This window comes from Gymnoscopelus braueri, assembly GCF_963280865.1.
Source record: "Gymnoscopelus braueri genome assembly, chromosome: 2".
Taxonomy (NCBI): Eukaryota; Metazoa; Chordata; class Actinopteri; order Myctophiformes; family Myctophidae; genus Gymnoscopelus; species Gymnoscopelus braueri.
The window spans coordinates 22,132,464-22,151,335 of NC_137604.1; the positions used below are offsets into that span (position 1 = coordinate 22,132,464).

Below are 18,872 nucleotides of genomic sequence, written 5' to 3' on the forward strand. Positions count from 1 at the left end.
TAGCAGGCCCACATTCCATCATTGAACTAAGAGTGTGTAGGGCAGCCAGCTTAAAAGTCCTCCCTCCGGTATTTTTTTGCATTTTTCAAGCTCTTCACTGTTTCCCAGTGCCAACCTCTTATACAATATATCGATTCCACTTTTTGATAAATAAGTGCAGTGTGACTCGCCTAGTTTGTCAAATCTACCCCTCTAACAGTATTGGATTTCATTTTATAGGTGAGATGGAGGACAATAATCTTCCACCTCAAAAACTATGCTCCGAGACATCAGCGCGCTTGCTTCTCGCTGTCACTTTCACTTACATCGCTTTTGTGACAAATCGGCGTAGTCTGGCTGCCTGGTTGGCATGCGGGCGTGATGTATGTCTTCATACCTCAATTAGGGTGAAAAACTGAAAGTAAAGTAAGGTAGGAAGGGGCTTTAACCACTTCTTAAACCCTATATAATATACTTGGTTGACAGGGGTCCCCCAGGACTCTAGGTTCCACTAGTATTTCCCACACACTAACCACTTCAGCCCTATATACATTTTGGCCATTTTCAAAAGATTTTTTTATACATTTTGAACTTGTGAAATGGGACATTCTGCACAATGAGTACTTTCTACTTTTGGTACTTTAAGTACATTTTGATGCCGATACTTTTGTACTTTCACTCAAGTAAATTTTGAATTCCAGACTTTTACTTGTAATGGATTTTTTTTTATTGTCGGGAGTCAAACCCACGACACGCTGTCAAGCTGGATTACCAGCATATGTGGTATGCGCCTGGACCACTAGGCCAGCGGACGCCCTGTAATGGAGTATTTCTGCATTGCAGTATCGATACTCTTACTTAAGTAAGAAATGTGAGTACTTTTTCCAACACAGCCTCCTGCTGTCCCCCCTGCTGTCGCTGTTACATAACCCAAACAGGACAGACTGACTGATGGCCGACGTCCACCGTTAGACATCAATCAAATTGATCAGATGGCCCCGTGCAGATGGGGGCTAAGCAGCCACATCACTGGGACATCTGTCAATGCACTGGCTGTCAGCGTAATGTCACCGGTCAACCGTGGCGATGATGATGATGATGATGATGATGGCGGCCGTACCCTCAGCAGATGACTCGTGTTTCACATTCTTCCAACCAACTGTCCTGGCAACCGACATGCCAATGACAAAAAAATAAAAAGAAAAGCCATTCCCCCATTAAGTCACGCCCCGACTTTCTGGGACAAAGCATCTGTCTCTCACGATAAAACGGTGTCAAATGTTTGGGATTCCACGCTGGCGTTGCTTTGCGGTGCATGTCTATAGGGCGGTGCTGGTGCGACGTTAGGAACGTAATAGATGATCCAAATTTAGCTCACAATATGTTGCAATGCAAATGCGTTGTTAAGCTTTATTAGCTACCTTCTGGTGAAGAGATTTGCTGTAGAGGGGGAAAAAAGGAGAGGGCTTTAGTATTAGACCTGTGTGTGTGTGTGTGTGTGTGTGTGTGTGTGTGTGTGTGTGTGTGTGTGTGTGTGTGTGTGTGTGTGTGTGTGTGTGTGTGTGTGTGTGTGTGTGTGTGTGTGTGTGTGTGTGTGTGTGTGTGTTAGACCGTGTGTGTGTGTGTGTGTGTGTGTGTGTGTGTGTGTGTGTGTGTGTGTGTGTGTGTGTGTGTGTGTGTGTCTGTGCGTGGGGAGAAGGGTTACCAGGGGGTATTTCTTTGCCCTAATACAGAGATGCTTGATGTCACAGCACTGACATATGATCCATATTGTATACTTTGGCTGTTCAAAAATAGCAGATGTGATAGCTTGTACATCTGCTATTTTTGTACATTTAAAGATACTTCTCGGAACATTTTCAATATTTTGAAATCTTCTCTTCTGGGGGTCCCTGGCACAAAACATTTTCAGATGGGGGGGTCCACAGCCAAATACATGATCAATTTACGGGTCCTTCGCATTGAAAAAGTTTGAGAACCACTGCATTGAACTGCACTGATTTACACCCTCTCTCTCTCTCTCTCTCTCTCTCTCTCTCTATTTCTCTCTCCTCTCTCTCCATATAGGTTCCACTCACCTTGGGGAACCGCGGGCCCGCTCCATCCCCGGCTCGCCCTCCCCCTCCCCCTCCTCCTCCTCCTCCCCCCCGCATCCCCCCCTCCCCGCCAGTGCCCTGGGCAGCGGCAGCGGCAGCGGCAGCGGCAGCGGCAGCGGCAGCGTAGGCGGCAGCGTAGGCGGCGGCTCCGATCCCCTTCTGAGCGGAGGAGAGCCGCGCTCCGCCGCGCACTGCAGCTCAGCAGGAGGTGTGTACATAACCTTTCCACACAAACACACCATCAATCATTCCACACTAGTCTAAGGGGCCCGGGCCCCCAGTTTGGTACTAAAGTACTCACTGCGGGGAAGGCGAGCAGATATCGTCTCTGTCTGGGGGGAAACCTCACATGTCCAAAACTGTTACTTTTCAGGATCCTACACTAATTCAAAAAGTAGCGGATCGGCTACTTTTGATGCTTTTGTGTGACGCTGTGCTAATTGATAGATAGTTCCCAGCTAAATGATAGATAGTTAGGAACCAAATGGACCCTTATGGGTCTGTAACTCAGAGAGTGTACAAATGGAACCAAATGGACCCTTACGGGTCCATTTGGTTCCATTTGTACACTCTCTGAGTTAAATTGACATTGATTTTACAATATAAATTGGGGTTCCAGACAGAGATAAACATTTTATTAAATGGGGTCCGTAGCCCGGCCTAATGCATGTCAAACTGGGGGTCCTTGAAATTAAAATGGTTGAAAATCACTGCTAGAGCCGTAAAAAATGTTCTGTTATGGGGGTCCTTGGCCTATCTTTTCAAATGGGGGTCCACAGGCTACTAAGTGTCAATTTGGGGGTCCTTGACATGAAAAAGGTTGAAAACCACTGATGTAGAGAGTTAATTTAGGAAAAAAAAACAACTTTGTTTAATGCTTTTCCGTTTCCATTAATGCCCTACTTCGTCGTACAACAGTGTCGTACAACAGTGTCGTACAACAGTGTCGTACAAAGTAGCGAAAATATCTACAAGCTCACGATGCAACGTGTTGTGAGCTTGTAGATATTTTATCTACTTCTGCAAAAGTGGTTATTTTAATCTGGGTGGTACCAGATCATAGTTGCTCCCTCTAGTGTTCTAGGGATCTGCGTTCCAATCCAATTACACCTGTTTGCTTTGGCACCCCCCACCTCCCTGGCCCCTACAGTATGTCGTCTTCGACTCATAACACTAAATCAAAACAACAAAGAATTACATGGACTCATATCTGGCTCCAGAGATGTAATCCATCACGATCAAAACTAGCTATAGAAGGAAAGAAACAAAATGTTTGTTTATAATTATGACATCAACACATCAGAGTGGAATCTATTTGTTGCTTGAGTGATTCATTCCCCGAGGTACGTTGGCAAAGTTCTTAACTCTTTTTTGAAAAACAAGCTTTCCAGGATGAAGTGCGTGTGTACGTTGCCCTTTTACTGTCTTCATTCACCAAACCATGAGATTAGGGAAGTCGCGTTCTGTCCGCTCTAGCTATACAGTAACTTTGGGGTTCTGTTCATTTCCAAGTTGTAAATGAAACTTGAAATTAACTTGAAATTCAAGTTAAGTTTTCTGCAGAGACAAAGGTGAAGCAGTGTTGATTTTGACAGCAAATTTTGATTTCGTTTTAGTCATAGTCTTTTGAATAAAATTCCATTTGGCTTTAGTCATATTTTAGTCATCTTAAATGTTTTAGTTTTTGTCTAGTTTTAGTCAACAAAATATTATAAGATTTTAGTCGACTAAATCTACAGTCGACTTAAAGGGTAAGACCACTTTGGTAGAGGTTTGGGTTGTGTAGTTACCTTGCCATGATGTAACTCCAAAGATGGACAAGAAATTTAAAATTATTGCTCCATTGATTAGAAATTGATAATTCTAAATTTGCTCCTCATTGACTTACATTGTACGGTAAAACAGCTCTCAAAGTCACTCTTTTAGCACGTAAACGAACACGAACCAAGCTGATTCAGACATTATAGAACATCACCAAACCCAGTACTGTTTTTTTTTTAAATAAAAATGTTAACTTCCTGTTGATTTTACTATTTGAAGATCCGGATCCGGATCCGGGAATCCAGTCCGGGTTTTCTTCTTAATAAAAATAGCAAAATCAACAGGAAGTTAATATTTTTATATAAAAAAAAAACAGTACTGGGTTTGGTGATGTTCTATATTGTCTGAATCAACTTTGTTTGCGTTTGTTTATGTGCTAAAAGAGTGACTTTGAGAGCTGTTTTACCGTACAATGTAAGTCAATGAGGAGCATATTTTTGAATTATCAATTTCTAATCAATGGAGCAATTATTTTTAATTTCTTGTCCACCTTTGGAGTTACATCATGGCAAGGTAAATACACAACCCAAACCTCTACCAAAGTGGTCTTGCCCTTTAAGGTCGTAACACGCGGCAAGCGGTTCACGCAGGCGTTACCGCTCGGATCAGCGGTGATCGCGCCGCGATCATTGTCGTTTTGTCCTCCTGCGCTGTGCGGTGAAAAGAAAAGCTCACCACAATCCAGCTCTTGCCGCGCCCGTGCACAAACGAGCACGCGCACGCAAGTTTCACGGGACCGCGCCCGCTCGTCTCACCGCCCCTCAACTTCTCCGCGCGTCCCAAATGAATCGCCCGCCTCTCATTGAAAATGAATTACATAGGCGCGTTGGCCGCTTGCCGCGTGAAAGGACCCTTAGTCGGCTAAAATGTATTTTAGCGGTGCCTTGATGGCGTCGTAATGGCTGATTTTACACTTGGTTGCATGCTGAAAATAGCCGATCTACAAGCTCACAACGCGTCGCAGCGTGACGCGTTGTGAGCTTGTAGATCTGCTATTTTCAGAGCGCAACACCCGAGCACAACAAAACATAAAATGACTTGTCTTTTAGTTCTACTGGATCTCTTCTCCACTAGTCCCTCCATAACATTTTAGTCTAGTTTTTATTTGTTGACGAAATTGTCATTATATTTAGTCTTAGTTTTAGTCATCGTAGCTTAGTTTTTTTTTTCGTTTTTATTTAGTTTTCGTCAGTGAAAAAAGGTAGTCGACGAAAATGTTTCGTCATAGTTTAAAGCTGGCCTTACACTACAAGACTTTTTCAGTCTTAAACGATTTTGAAAATGATCGGAGTGGCCCCGACCGTCCTGTGAGCAACTCGGGAGGGTTCAGATTGGATCTTTGAACCCTCACACTAGACTATGTTTATGCCCGAGATTCGCCCCCGATCTAGGCTGGGGTAGACACGCCCCCCGATACTCGGGAGGGTTGTTTTTTACCCCGATTATCTCGTAGTGTAATGCCACCTTTAGTCGACAAAATCAACTCTGAGGTGAAGAGGACACACACTTCTGCTCTAGGCACTATATCGTCTCTGCCGGGTGGAAACCTCATATTATGTCCGAAACTGTATACTTTTCAGGATTCAAATCCAAAAGTAGCAAAAAGTAGCAGATCTACAGATCTGCTATTTGTGATGCTTTTGTGTGACGCTGTAGTGTGATCAAGTAGGGTGTAGTAGTACGAAACACAAAAAGTAAAAATATGGAGATAAGAGGTTTCTGCCCGACAGCAACGATATGCGTTTTATTACTGTAATTCCCGCTTGCACAGAACACGACCATGCAGGTCGCGAAACTGCAGCCTATATGCGGTACTGCAGATACAACCAAAACAAAGCCGCTTCCCTCTCCCACAAGTCCCTGCTGCTAACTTCATGAACACTAGAGCACCGAAGTCTGACGTAATTTACGCATCCTACCTGGGTCGCGGTTTTCCACCCCCATTCTGAATTCCCATAGACGTGTTTAATATTGCGTCAAATAAGAACTGTGTTCCAAAAATAAACAAATGATCCCGGCTGTTTGACTCTTATGGATATGAAGCATCAACTGACGGTGAGAAAACGATAATGTTACTTCCGCCAAATTAGTTACATTTTCGCCAGAAACAGAAATTATCAAATATGAGTGACTGACTATCATAAACGATACAGAGCCTCCTCCCTGACAATATCGCTGAGACAGTTTGTTTATTTTTGGACCACAATTCTTATATGAGACGATTCTAAGATGACCCAATGTTATTCTCCATAGAGAAATTACTTTACAAACCAGGGGATGAACGAGTGACGTCAGGACTTCTGTACTCTATAGCATCCCAATTCTGGACATGTCCTGATAGGCCGAACTGAACATTCTGCAGACAACGCGTCGAGAAAAGCAATTTTCACTATTCTGCGTACATCAACTGATATAGGTTTGGAGTGGTTAAAATAAACTCCCCCATTGACAAATAGTTGTTGTACATGATAGTCAGAGTCAGACATGATAAATCTGTTTACAAACTAGCAAAATTAGACGGCGTCCTTTCGTTTACACCCACAAGCAACAGGCACAAGAGGATCCTCCCAACTATAGCTTCATAGTTCATAGCTTCAGAGTTAAAAAAAAAAAACGGGCGAACGCTCGAGCTCAGACGAGAGAGAAACCTCTGTTTCGTGCCAGCGCAATGTTTATGGTATTTATATATAATCCAGTTTTGTGTCTTTTGTATATTCCTGTTTTTGACAATGATGGATTAGGCCTGTGAAACCAGATGTGTGTGTGTCAGTGCAAATTGTTCCGACGGTGTTATGAGCACAACTCTTGCCTCCATGGGGACTGGAAGGAAGGGATGCCAAAACAGATGCTCTCCGTGTTGCACTCCCCAAAGCCCCATGCCGCTCTGATTACTAATCCCACCCTAATGTTACGTACTCAGCATCCAATGTGACCTCCCAAACCCAAATTTAGATTTATAGTTGCGGTTGCACAATAGAACACTGCATGGTTCTGCATTTGCTGGGGGAGTAATACATGCCTCTGCTTTTGATATCCCCGCTTCTAGTCAGACTTGTCTGGTAGGTTTGTTATTTAGGTTTTAAAATATTTCAATTCAACAACTTCGTTAAAATTCCATGTTAACCATATAGACACTGATGTCTTTATTGTGGGGAGATGTGTCAAAATTTTGTAAAAAAGTAGCTTATCTACAAGTTCACGATGTGTCGCAACGTGTTGTGAGCTTGTAGACTACCACTATTTGTCATGCAACAAAGTGTATAAGGCTTAAGTAGTTAAGAAAATGCCACTTTCTACAAATAGAACCGTGGCGATAAAGAGAGTACTCAGTAAGGCCCAAACCTCTCTCATATAGTGTCCCATTAGGCAGTCCTTATTGTTGAGCCCTGCCTGTGTATTCAATGCACATCTACCTGTATGCAAATCCTGTTTAGTCAGGAACTGACTACCTTTGTCATTCAGGTTGAATTCATGTTGGGGCTTGAACTCTTTGCGTCTCCTTGTCTCATCTCTTTTTTTCCTCATCTGTTTTTTCTTTCTTCCCATCATCTCTTTGTCACTGCAGGCACGACCCCCAGCTCGCCCGTCAGCCTCCCCAAGTCGCCCACATTCCCCTCAGGCCGCGGGGCGTGGCCGGACGAGTGCTCCATCTGCTACGAGAACGCGGTGGACACGGTCATCTACGCCTGCGGACACATGTGTCTGTGTTACACCTGTGGCCTCAAGCTCAAGAAGATGTCCAACGCCTGCTGCCCCATCTGCAGGCGACAGATCAAAGACATTATCAAGACCTACCGCAGCACATAAAAAAAAGGGAAAGGACCATGCAGGACAAGCAGGCGTCCCTTTAAAGAATAAAAAGAAAAACAGCAAAAGTCCACACACGAGTCACAAGTGAGAAAAACTCCTTAAATTCAGGGAATGTGAGTTATGGTACTTTTTTTTCTTTTGTTGGTGTTTTTGGCGTTTTATCACAGAATCGTCTTTCATCGGCTGTCTCGCACGACTTGTTCTCGAGTCAGTGCCATTTTGACTGGAGGAAGGTCTATTTCATTTCAGACGTGCTCTCACAGCCTCCCTGCGGAGGCGGCCCTTGAAGTGGCAGTGGGTTTTTATGGTAGAGAACTTTTTTCTTCTCACAAAGTGCTCTCTCCCTCCCTCCCCCAGGATTTCTGGAAACATTTTGAGACTTAAAAAGTTGGGAGAAAAAGAGTGCATTCACCTCATAATTATTTTATTTTTGTGAGTCATGCTTGAGATTGAGAGGACTTTCCCCTGGTTTGCACTGGGGCTAAATAAGGTATTTTTTCGGTGCTCTTTGTCTGGATAATAGCTGTTCATTCGGTGGCAGAGAGTGGTTTGTGCTCCCAAATGTGCTGTCAATCTGAGGCATATTTTTGGTTGAAGGTGTCAAAAACACACCCACGCCAGAGGTGATGTTTCCTGTACACATCTCAGTCTGTTGCAAGTTGCAACCAGTGCTGGAAGAAATACTCTACTTTACTTTACTTAAGTAAAAGTAGCAACTCCGAAATATAAAAATACACAAGAACACAAGTAAAAAGGCCTGTATTCAAAATTTCACTGGAGTAAAAGTGCAGAAGTATTGGCATGAAAATATATGCCTAAAGTACCAAAGTAAAAGTTCTCAAATCTTTCTAAATATTTTCAAACTTTTTCAAAAATATCAGAGCTACAAGCTCACAACACTTCACATTGCGAGGCTTTGTGAACTTGTAGATCTGCTGTTTTTGAATAGACAAAGTAAAAGTATAAAAAGTATGTTTTGTAAATCTAGTAAATCAAGTACCCTGTGTGAGGCTGTGACTAAACTTTTCAAACGATTGTAGTGGAGTAAAAAGTTCACTTGCCTACTTCTCTAGTGGCGTAGAAGTATAAAGTGTTGAAAAATGGAAATTCTCAAGTCTGAAGTAGAGTAAAAGTACCTCAAAATTATACTTACGTGCAGCACTTGAGTAAATGTACTTGTTTACTTTCCACCACTGGTATGCTGCAACTTGTGTCTCTGTTGTTGAGCCCAACAGTGCAATGAATGGAATGGAGCAATAGAACAGATACACTCTAATGGAATCAACCATCAAGACACCTTCATCATGATGAAGTGATGGATTTGTGTCAGTCAGAGGAATTGCTGGCAGGAAATTAAGACTATTGTTATATGATGGGTACAGGTCCTTGAGTATATGAAGTATGGTTGCAACTCAGGGCTAGGCGATATGACGTCAAATCACTATTGGCCTCAATTACAATTACTGAACGATCGTTAAAACAAACAAATAAACAACGATCAACTTACACGTGCAACATTAAGTCGGTTATTGGTTCTAAAAGTCGTTTTTTAATGTATTTTTCGGTGAATCGCCCCGGGCCCTATTGCAACACGTTTTGTACTCATATATTCTCAAATGAATGTACCTTCATAGTAGTTCTATAGCAAACAGGTTTGTGGTAGCTGTGTCGTTGGGGTGCATTTCTCCTTTCCGACATGTCGCCTTTCCGACGTTGACGAACCCTATACCTAACCCTAACCCTAACCATAACCGCACGCGGAAGCCACTAGTCGGAGTGGTGAGATGTCGGAATGGAAGGAGCACCCCGTGTCGTTGCGCTAGCTATAGCTGCTTGCTCTGCGGTGTTGTACTTGCACTGAAATCACAGTTGTTCTCTCTCTGTTGTCAACGGAGAGGATACCACTTCAGAAATTATCTCTGCCTCTGTGTCTCAGAAATCTCTCAAGAGACCATATTCACACGGCGGCCATATTGCTATTAAGTTAATAGCCACGGCAACGGGGTGGCAATTTCAATGTAAAATTCCAAAATGGCCGCCGTGTGAATATGGTCTAGTGACAGGAACAATTAAGTGGCAAAACAGTCATTGGTATTTCTAGGGTCCAAGTATTTTTTTCAATAGAGAATTATTTTCCCATGTTATATACCTATACTCAGTGGTGGACAAAGTACTCAACCTCAGTAAGTACTTGAGTCAAAGTATAGATACTCCTGGTCAAACATTACTCAACTATAAGTGAAAGTTGTTTTGAGTTAAAGTACTGGAGGGCTTGCTTTAAAAAAATACTTAGGTATTCAAAAGGGCATGCTTTTAAAAAAATACTGAAGTATTTGAAAGTACAAACAAGGCCCATTTTCTTTTTTGACGCATTGCTGTTGTTTTTTATTGAAATTTAGACGTTTCCCCCTAAATTCCCCAAAAATATCAGCAATGTTCCTCAAAATTCAAAAACAAGGGAAAATAGATCTGCTATTTTGACTTGTTTTGTACGTTTCCACTGCCTAGAATTTCTTTGAGTCAAAAGTACAATATTTGTCGTCGAAACGTATTGGAGGGAAAAAAGAAGAAGCAAAGAACAAAAAAAAGAATACTCAAGTAAAGTGGAGTAAGTGCAGTACTCAAGTAAATGTACTTTGTTACTGTCCACCACTGCCTGCATCTAAGCCTAATACACTGTGAGCTCTCATGAGATCCCCAGAATAGCTCCCATAACAATACACAAAGTCCAAGGGACCGTTGCTATAGTAGCAGCTGTCACCACAGATGCGTACAACATAACCTTGCTGTCAGGGCAGAAACCTCGCATCTCCATAAACATACTTTTTTGTATGTTTTGTCCATAAATGAACGCCCTACTTCATCACACAAAAGCAGTGAAAATAGCAGATCTACAAGCTCACATCGTGTGGCGTTGTGAGCTTGTAGCTCGGCAATTTTCACTCTCTTTTTTCCTCTTCTTTTTTATCATAATAAAAAGGAACGCTTTCGTACATATGAGGTTTCCACCCGACAGCGCGACAATGACCTCCTGCCTTAACTCCTGGATGGTTCACGCGTATCGCTTATATTTCTGTCTCTATATTATCACCCAGATCCCTTATGAATAACAGCCATTCCCAACCTGTGGGGCCAGGGCCCGCTGGTGGGCCTCTAGGATATTGCAAGTAGGCCCCAAATAATTGGTAAAAAATAAGTAAGTACAGTAAGTAAGTAAGTAGGTCAGAGTGGCTTAGTGTCGGTATCAGGTGGAGCGCAACACCTACCACCAGTGATCGAGTGATCTACCTTATGAGCTACCCAGACACAAGCTTTTATTAATAATGTAACATTAATATGAAAGAAAATAACGTAACTGGTATTTTGAGTGCCGCGCTATGAGCTTGTATATCTGCTATTTCTGAAATGTTTTGAAAATGTGTGCAAATCTTTGAATATACATTTTTTAAAGTTGACAAATGTTGACAAATGTCTTCTAAATCCTAACAGTTAAAAAAATATATATATGTTTCTATATCAGTGGTTCTCAAACTTTTTCATGTCAAGGACCCCCAGAATTATATGCATTTGGCCGCGGACCCCCATCTCAAAATATGTTGTTTCAGGGACCTCCAGAAGCAAAGATTTGAGTTAAACATGTTCGCTTTTCTATATTTATATTCAAAGATTTGCACAGATTTTCATGATTTTTCAAAAATAGCAGATCTACAAGCTCATAGCGCGGCACCAGTGCCACGCTATGAGCTTGTAGATCTGCTATTTTTGAATAGCCAAAGTATAAAATAGCCTAATGCTTAAAGTGGTTACACATATGTGTTCCCGGTTTTAGTGGGTTAAAACCTTGAAAAATACGTTTTCTTTGTGACACCGATAAATAGAAACTTAACGTATACTGTACTACGTTGGTTCCGTCGATCCATGCCGGAGCACATGCGATTGGTCGATCATTGCCGCGTGCTATGAAAAAGGCACGCGGCCCACCCATCTGACAGGCAGCCTGTCGTGTTAAGTGGTCAGATGGGTGGGCCACAAACTCGTTCCGAGATTTTCAAGTGGGCGCTGATCCGTAATAGGTTGGGAACCGCTGCCTTACAAATAAAAACCAACCAAATGTTGTGTGGCACAAATCCCTCACAGTACACTGTTCGCTTAGAGAAGAGAATGCACACAAAAGCACACAAAGTTATTTTTCTAACCTAAACATATAGCAGGGCAAACTTTTTAGTATTGTATAAAGTACTATAGAGTCTTTTGTGGGGAAAGAACACGTAATATATGAAGGTTTTTCACCAGCAACATGGATCTTTTTATGGAAATTGAATCAGGAGAAGGGGGACAAATCGTCGCTGTCAGGTGGAAACCACGTATGTTCAAAAAACGTTCCTTTTTATTATTAAAAGAAAAGGTTAGATAATGAAAATGGCTCACAACGTGTTGCATCGCGGCACGTTGTGAGCTTATAGATCGGCTATTTTCACTACTTTTACTGTATGCTACACTCTCGTATGGTTAAGTAGGGCATTAAAAAAAAACATAAAAAGTTCAAATATGGAGATACGAGGTTTCTGCCCGACAGCAATGAAGCGATAGACTTCAATATTCTCCTCTGGCATTAATGCTATTCTTATGACTTATTCCCGTGACCTAAATGTCATGAAATATTTTTTTCATGTCTCCCATTCAAGATTTTCCTCATGCCTGTATACAGAAATTCAACTGTAAGCCATAGTTTATTGCAGGATATCACATGAAGCTGGTTGGCTATTTTGGAGAAACTCTATTGATGTTTGTATCCTGAAATGAAAGAGAATGGAGAAACGGAGGCTCCAACCTATGCTGCTATGGTATTTTTCAGCTGTCCTTTTTTTGGCAAAAACGCTGACGTCAATGTTGTCGCACACCATCCCTCCCACGTAGTTTGATTACGCTACTGCTTGAAGTGTTAATTCACATTTGAATGTTAACTTATGTATTTTTAGAGAAAGCAAACTACTTTTATTAGTGTGGTTGGACTGAGGAAAAAAAAACAAATGTCTCTTGTTTTAAATTTCTTGATGTTTCAAAAATGGATAATCATGATTGTATGTTTTCTTATTTTTATTTTTTTTCTCCAAACCAAGCGATTTACACGTACCTGTTTTCTGATGAAATCCTCCCTAGTATGGATAATGTTATCTTGTACCTTTCAGCAATAAGAGAGATATTGCAGTAAACAATCACAAACCCATTGCTTTGAGGTGCAAGATATAAACTTGACGTTTATTTACAATCCCTGTATTTCAGGTGTTATGTTTTGTAATTTACCCTTACTGTATTGTATGTGGGTGTCAGGCCATGCTATTGAGCTATAAATGCCCAGCTCTATGTTTATAACTCTTTACAGTATAATAGTTTGAAAGCCATCACTGTATGGTTAATGTTAAACGTCACTTTATAAAGCTCCTGATTGTAGTTTTTAAAATAAAACATTTTAGACCATGATAGTTGATCTCTGGGATTCCCAATGGCATCTTTCATTTTGTGCTCACAGTCCAAATCAGACCAAATAAAAAAATCCTTCACTATTTGATTTCTTCCCCTCATGGTTTGCATATTCTGTGAGCCACATGTAATTCCGAAGGTGTAAAACATTGCAATTATTTATTTTTGGTGTTTTTAACCTACTTTCCAGGTTATGTTGCAATGCCATTGTCTTTTTCTTTTCTCTTTTTGTCACATAAAGTTCCAGGATACTCAATAAGCCCTTTGAATGTTATTGACCATGTACTCTTTATTTTATCTTATTTGTTTGTGGACAGCTTGCTCCAAATGCTTGTTTACTTCATCTCTTTATCTCCAGGATCCCTCCATGTGTGATAGAGTAGGCTACATCTGGCATCATTTGAGAATTTGAGACTTTCTTTTCTCTTTTGTTATGTGTGATTTGTTTGCTCATTCCAAGTGAGCACTGGGACCAATAATAGACAAGCACCAAAATGAGATTCTGTCCTTGTCAAGTTTTGACCTCAACCGACGAGCAACGTTTGAAATAATTTATAGTGCTTTGTTTTGGCTATTGCTGTAAAATGGCAGTTGAAGTATTTTTGCAAACCCGTTTTCCTTTGAAACGACAGTAGTTTCCAAGTGTTTGTGAACGCTGTTTAATGTGAGTGGAACGCTGGTGGTCAATAAACTCTCCGGATGTGTTTCAGCTGTGCCTGCCTGGTGCCTTCTTATTTCATCAACTCCATGGTCAGTATCATGGTCAGTATCATGTCAGTATCATGGTCAGTAGGCTATCATGTCCGTATCATTTCAGTATCATGGTCAGTTTCGTGTCAGTATCATGGTCAGTATCATGTCCGTATCAATTCAGTATCATGGTCAGTATCATGTCAGTATCACGGTCACTATCTTCCATATCCATATAATTTCAGTATCATGACAGTATAATGGTCAGATTAATAGACTGATACATGACAGATTGAAACGGAGTAAAACACTAGAAGAATTTGCTCCTCTGAGCACAGCAGGTCTCCGCCAGGCCAGGGCCCTATTCCACGAAAGGTGAATTAGAGCTAAAGCCTGGCTTTAACACCTATTCTGGCTTAATTTAGCCAGGATTAGGGATGAATCGGTTCCATGAAAGCTGAATTATCTTGAATATTAGCTTAGCCAGTTCACCCTGGCTAAATTTAGCCATGACTCGATTCCACGAAAGAGAATTGAAGCAAGCCTAGTTTAGTTACCATGGCAATTTAGCTGTGAAGTTAGCCTGGTCAGGAGCAGGCTAACAGCCAAGCTTACTTAATCCAGTGCCTTGTTCTTCAAGTTTTTCCACAGTTAATTCAACACATGTGTTTGTATATGGACTCATTTTAATGACCCTGCATTCAAATAAAATGAAATAAATACAATAAGATATAATAAAATGAATTATATTACTGAAATAGTGTGTGACCATGAATCATAATTGTTTCACAATGACTCATGTGATATGTCATTGTCACTCTGTTAGTTCATATTGTTGTTAGATGTTTGATAATATATTACCAATTTTAATATTATAAAAAATGTCTGACACATATACATATATATATATATATATATATATATATATATATATATATATATATATATATTATTATTATTATTATTATTAGTTACGGGTTTAAAGGAGCCTCTTTGTAAGTCAATGAGGAGCATATTTTAAATTATCAATTTCTAGTCAATGGAGAAATTATTTTTTATTTCTTGTCCACCTTTGGAGTTACATCATGATGGCAAGGTAACTACACAACCCAAACCTCTACCAAAGTGGTCTTGCAAATGTGGGGTTATTCCGTGTCCGTGTTATTCCGTGAAGCCTGGCTTCATTATCCTGGCTCGACACAGCCTGGCTTGACAAGGCCTAGCTCGACAAAGTCCCTCCTTTTCAGCCTGGCTTGGCGTTCATGGAACGGAATAAACCAGGCTATACGGACCCGACTTTGTCAAGCCTGGATTTGACTTAAGGCCAGGCTTATTTAATTCACCTTTCGTGGAATAGGGCCCAGGTAGCTTATTGTGGGCCAGAAAAGTGTAAAAAACAAATAAAAAACAAAACAAACACAACTTATTTGGGGTAATAACCCAAAAAATCAAGAATTTCGATTGTATGACCTACGGTTCAAGAGCTATAGTACAAAACGTGAATATGCCTGTTATAGTGCCACCATGAGGCCAATTAGAAAAATGTAGGGTGGCATTTCTTCCTTGGCCTAGTGGGAATTTGTGTGCAAAGTTTCACAGCAATTGAACACTGAGATCATGATTTGAGGCCACAAAACAGGCCACTCCTGTAAACTTTGGAAGTCAATCTTATAGCCAATCAAGGTGGAATATGACAAATCGGACAGATCCGCCTTGATCACATATACCAAAAAGCAGTTTATTAAAGTTTAAGTATACTTTTATACTTTTTAGTATACTTTTTAGTATACTTTTATACTAAAAATGAGACAGTATACTTTAAGTTGACTTTTTATATACTCAACAGATATACTTAAAACTAGTATACTTGGCTTATACTGAAAAGTATAAAGAAAGGTCTAAGTATACTAATTAGACTACCAAGTATATAATTCTAAGGCTTATACTTATACTTCCTGAGACTAGTATACTTAAGTATACTTGTCTTATACTGAAAAGTATAAAGACAAGTCTAAGGCTTATACGTATACTTCTTGAGACTGGTATACTTAAGTATACTTGGCTTATACTGAAAAGTATAAAGAAAGTCTAAGGCTTATACTTTAGTATACTTAAGTATACTTGGCTTATACTGAAAAGTATAAAGAAAAGTCTAAGGCTTATACTTATACTTATACTTCCTGAGACTAATATACTTAAGTATACTTGGCTTATACTGAAAAGTATAAAGAAAATCTAAGGCTTATACTTATACTTCCTGAGACTAGTATACTTATAGCTACAAGCAAACTAGTAGTTTACTGATATACTAGTTTAGGATATACTTCAAAGTGTACTTCAATGAACTAAAAGTGGGCTAGAAGTATATAACCAGTACACTAGTAGTATATAGATGAGTGTACTTACAAGTATATAAATAGTATACTTAAGTATAACTACAAGTAAACTAGTAGTTTACTGAGGATATACTTAAAAGTATACTTCAATGAACTAAAAAGTGGGCTAGAAGTATATAACTAGTACACTAGAAGTATATAGATGAGTTTACTTGTGGTATACTTCTGTAAACTAAAATATGACCGATTTAAGTGATGTTTGGACAAAACTGTGGTTTTGGTTTTCCGCATAAGGTTGTGGGTGCCCCAATTAACTTTCAGCAGCTGTCATGGGTTCCCCTGGGCTAGGCGAATTGAATTTCAACCGTTTTGAAACGTGTTACTACCTTTACAAGGAAGATCTTTGTAATATTCCATGACTATTATAGATCTGTTCTTTTTGGCAATGGAGTATTATAGCTTGAGGATATTCCGTCAAAAGATATTGCTCATGCACTGCAAAATCCAGGAGTGCCGGAGAGAAATTCGGAACCATGATCTGTGAAAGTAATTGGAAAATACCCACACCTATACTTCTCCCATATCACATGCACATATATATATAGATATATATATTATTTTGTATTTTTTCCAGTTTCTCAACCGCGAGTGTGCTAGGCACTTCAGCAAACATGCCTTTGAAGTCTTCCTGATAACCATCTGTCTGTCTGCGTTTCATTGCTGTCGGGCAGAAACCTCATATCCCCATGTTTTATGTCATCATACAAGAGTGTCGAACAAAAGTAGTGAAAATAGCAGATCTACAAGCTTGTAGATCTGCTATTTTCACCATTCTGAAATGTTCTAAAAACTATAACAAAAAAGGGAATGGTTTTGGACCAGTGGTGGAAAAAGTACTCAGATATTTTACTTAAGTAAAAGTAGCAATACCACAATATAAAAATACTCTGTTACAAGTAAAAGGCCTGTGTTCAAAATGTTACTCGAGTAAAAGTACAAAAGTATTGGCTTCAAAATATACTTAAAGTACCAAAAGTAAAAGTACTAAAATGTTTGAAAATAGCAGATCTACAAGCTCACAACGCGTCGCATCGTGACGCGTTGTGAGCTTGTAGATCGGCTATTTTCAAATAGCCTAGGTATAAAATAGGGCTAAAGTGTTTAATGTATGTTTCATAATATCATAATTTATATCTGAAAAGTAACTAGTAACTAAATTTGTCAAATAATTGTAGTGGAGTAAAAGTATAATATTTGCCTCTGAGATGTAGTGGAGTAGAAGTAAAAGTATTGGAAATTGGAAATTCTCAAGTAAAGTACAAATACCTCAACATTGTACTTAAGTACAGTACTTGAGTAAATGTACTTAGTTACTTTACACCACCGTCTCCCCCCCTCCCCCCATGAGACTACAGAGGAAGCTATACTGCTGCTGATGAACTAATCATGGTAATCTACATGCATATATGTAACACCTGCTATTTCTTCAGAGTATTCATAACCCTGACAAAGTTATCAACCTTGTTTTATTGGCTTTGACTGTTAAAAAGGGAGTCTCATGATTATTCAGAAGGTCTGAATTAGTGTCAATGCCAACATGCTCATTAAGTTCAGTTTGGAGGCCTCTTGACAAATGGAAACACTCCTTTTGCTTTTTTTTGGATCAGAGATTGAATATAGTATAGTGGCTCAACATTGCCATCTAGTGGAAAGCAAGACCCCATCGTGTGTTTGTATGTTGTATTGTGCCATTGTGCATACAATACAAGTACAACAGCACTTCATTGGTCATTACAAAGCTATGTCATTACAAATGTAAATGTTACTTGTAATTTATATCACCATGTTACCAATTAGTACAAGAATAGTGACACATAAGATGGATAGTGTACTGAGACACTGGTTGTGTCCAAAACCACATACTAATGTAGCCTACTACTACACAGTATGCTATTTTCAGCCTACTGTTTAGTATCTACTAAGCAGTAGGGTTTCACTTCGTACTAAACATTTAGTATGTGATTTCGGACCCAGTGCTATCGTCCCCAGTCCCCACCCAAAGTCGCATACGGATATATAGTAGGCTACTATTTAGTATGCCAAATTACTTTTCAGTATGTCTGAAGTGAACCCCTACTGCTAAGTAGATACTAAATATTAGGCTGCTTAGTAGATAACAGTAGACTGAAAATAGCATACTGTGTAGTACGTACTGTATGTGGTTTCGAACGCATCCATGGTCACAATATACAAAATGTCTCCTTGAATGGTGGTTACACCATGCTGACAATTCACTTAGTTGACTTGACTGACATTATTCCCCAAATAACCTTTTATATTCAGAGCTTTGGTGATCCATTTCTTTCAATGACTATTAAATAGTTCTAATATAAGATCATGCCCATTTAGTTGGTGTTATTGATTTCACCTTTTTCAAGCAAGTTGAATTATTTGGTAGCCTACAACATTTTTGCCCTCATTCCTCCAAATATTCTATCAATATTGAATAAAACCAGAAATGTTGGACTAGGTGTGTTCATGAGTATCGGTTCTCTTGTTGCTATTCCCCCCTCATTTTCTCGAGAAAGACAAATAATAGGCTGACCTTTGGTGTTGAACGCACACACTGTCTGCTGCCAGAATGTTTGTCTTAGCGGCT

At 39.9% G+C, this 18,872-nt stretch overlaps 1 protein-coding gene across 1 annotated transcript in view; it reads left to right on the top strand.

Annotated features, from left to right (window-relative positions):
• Window positions 1-9,249, top strand: part of neurl1aa (neuralized E3 ubiquitin protein ligase 1Aa) — an 88,211-nt gene extending 78,962 nt beyond the window's left edge. Inside the window, exons 7-8 of the mRNA XM_080446553.1 lie at window positions 2,047-2,283; window positions 7,462-9,249. Of these exons, the coding sequence (XP_080302679.1) occupies window positions 2,047-2,283; window positions 7,462-7,703 (479 nt within the window). The 3' untranslated portion in view covers window positions 7,704-9,249. The remainder of the gene's footprint in view (window positions 1-2,046; window positions 2,284-7,461) is intronic.
• The last annotated feature ends 9,623 nt before the right edge of the window (window positions 9,250-18,872 follow it).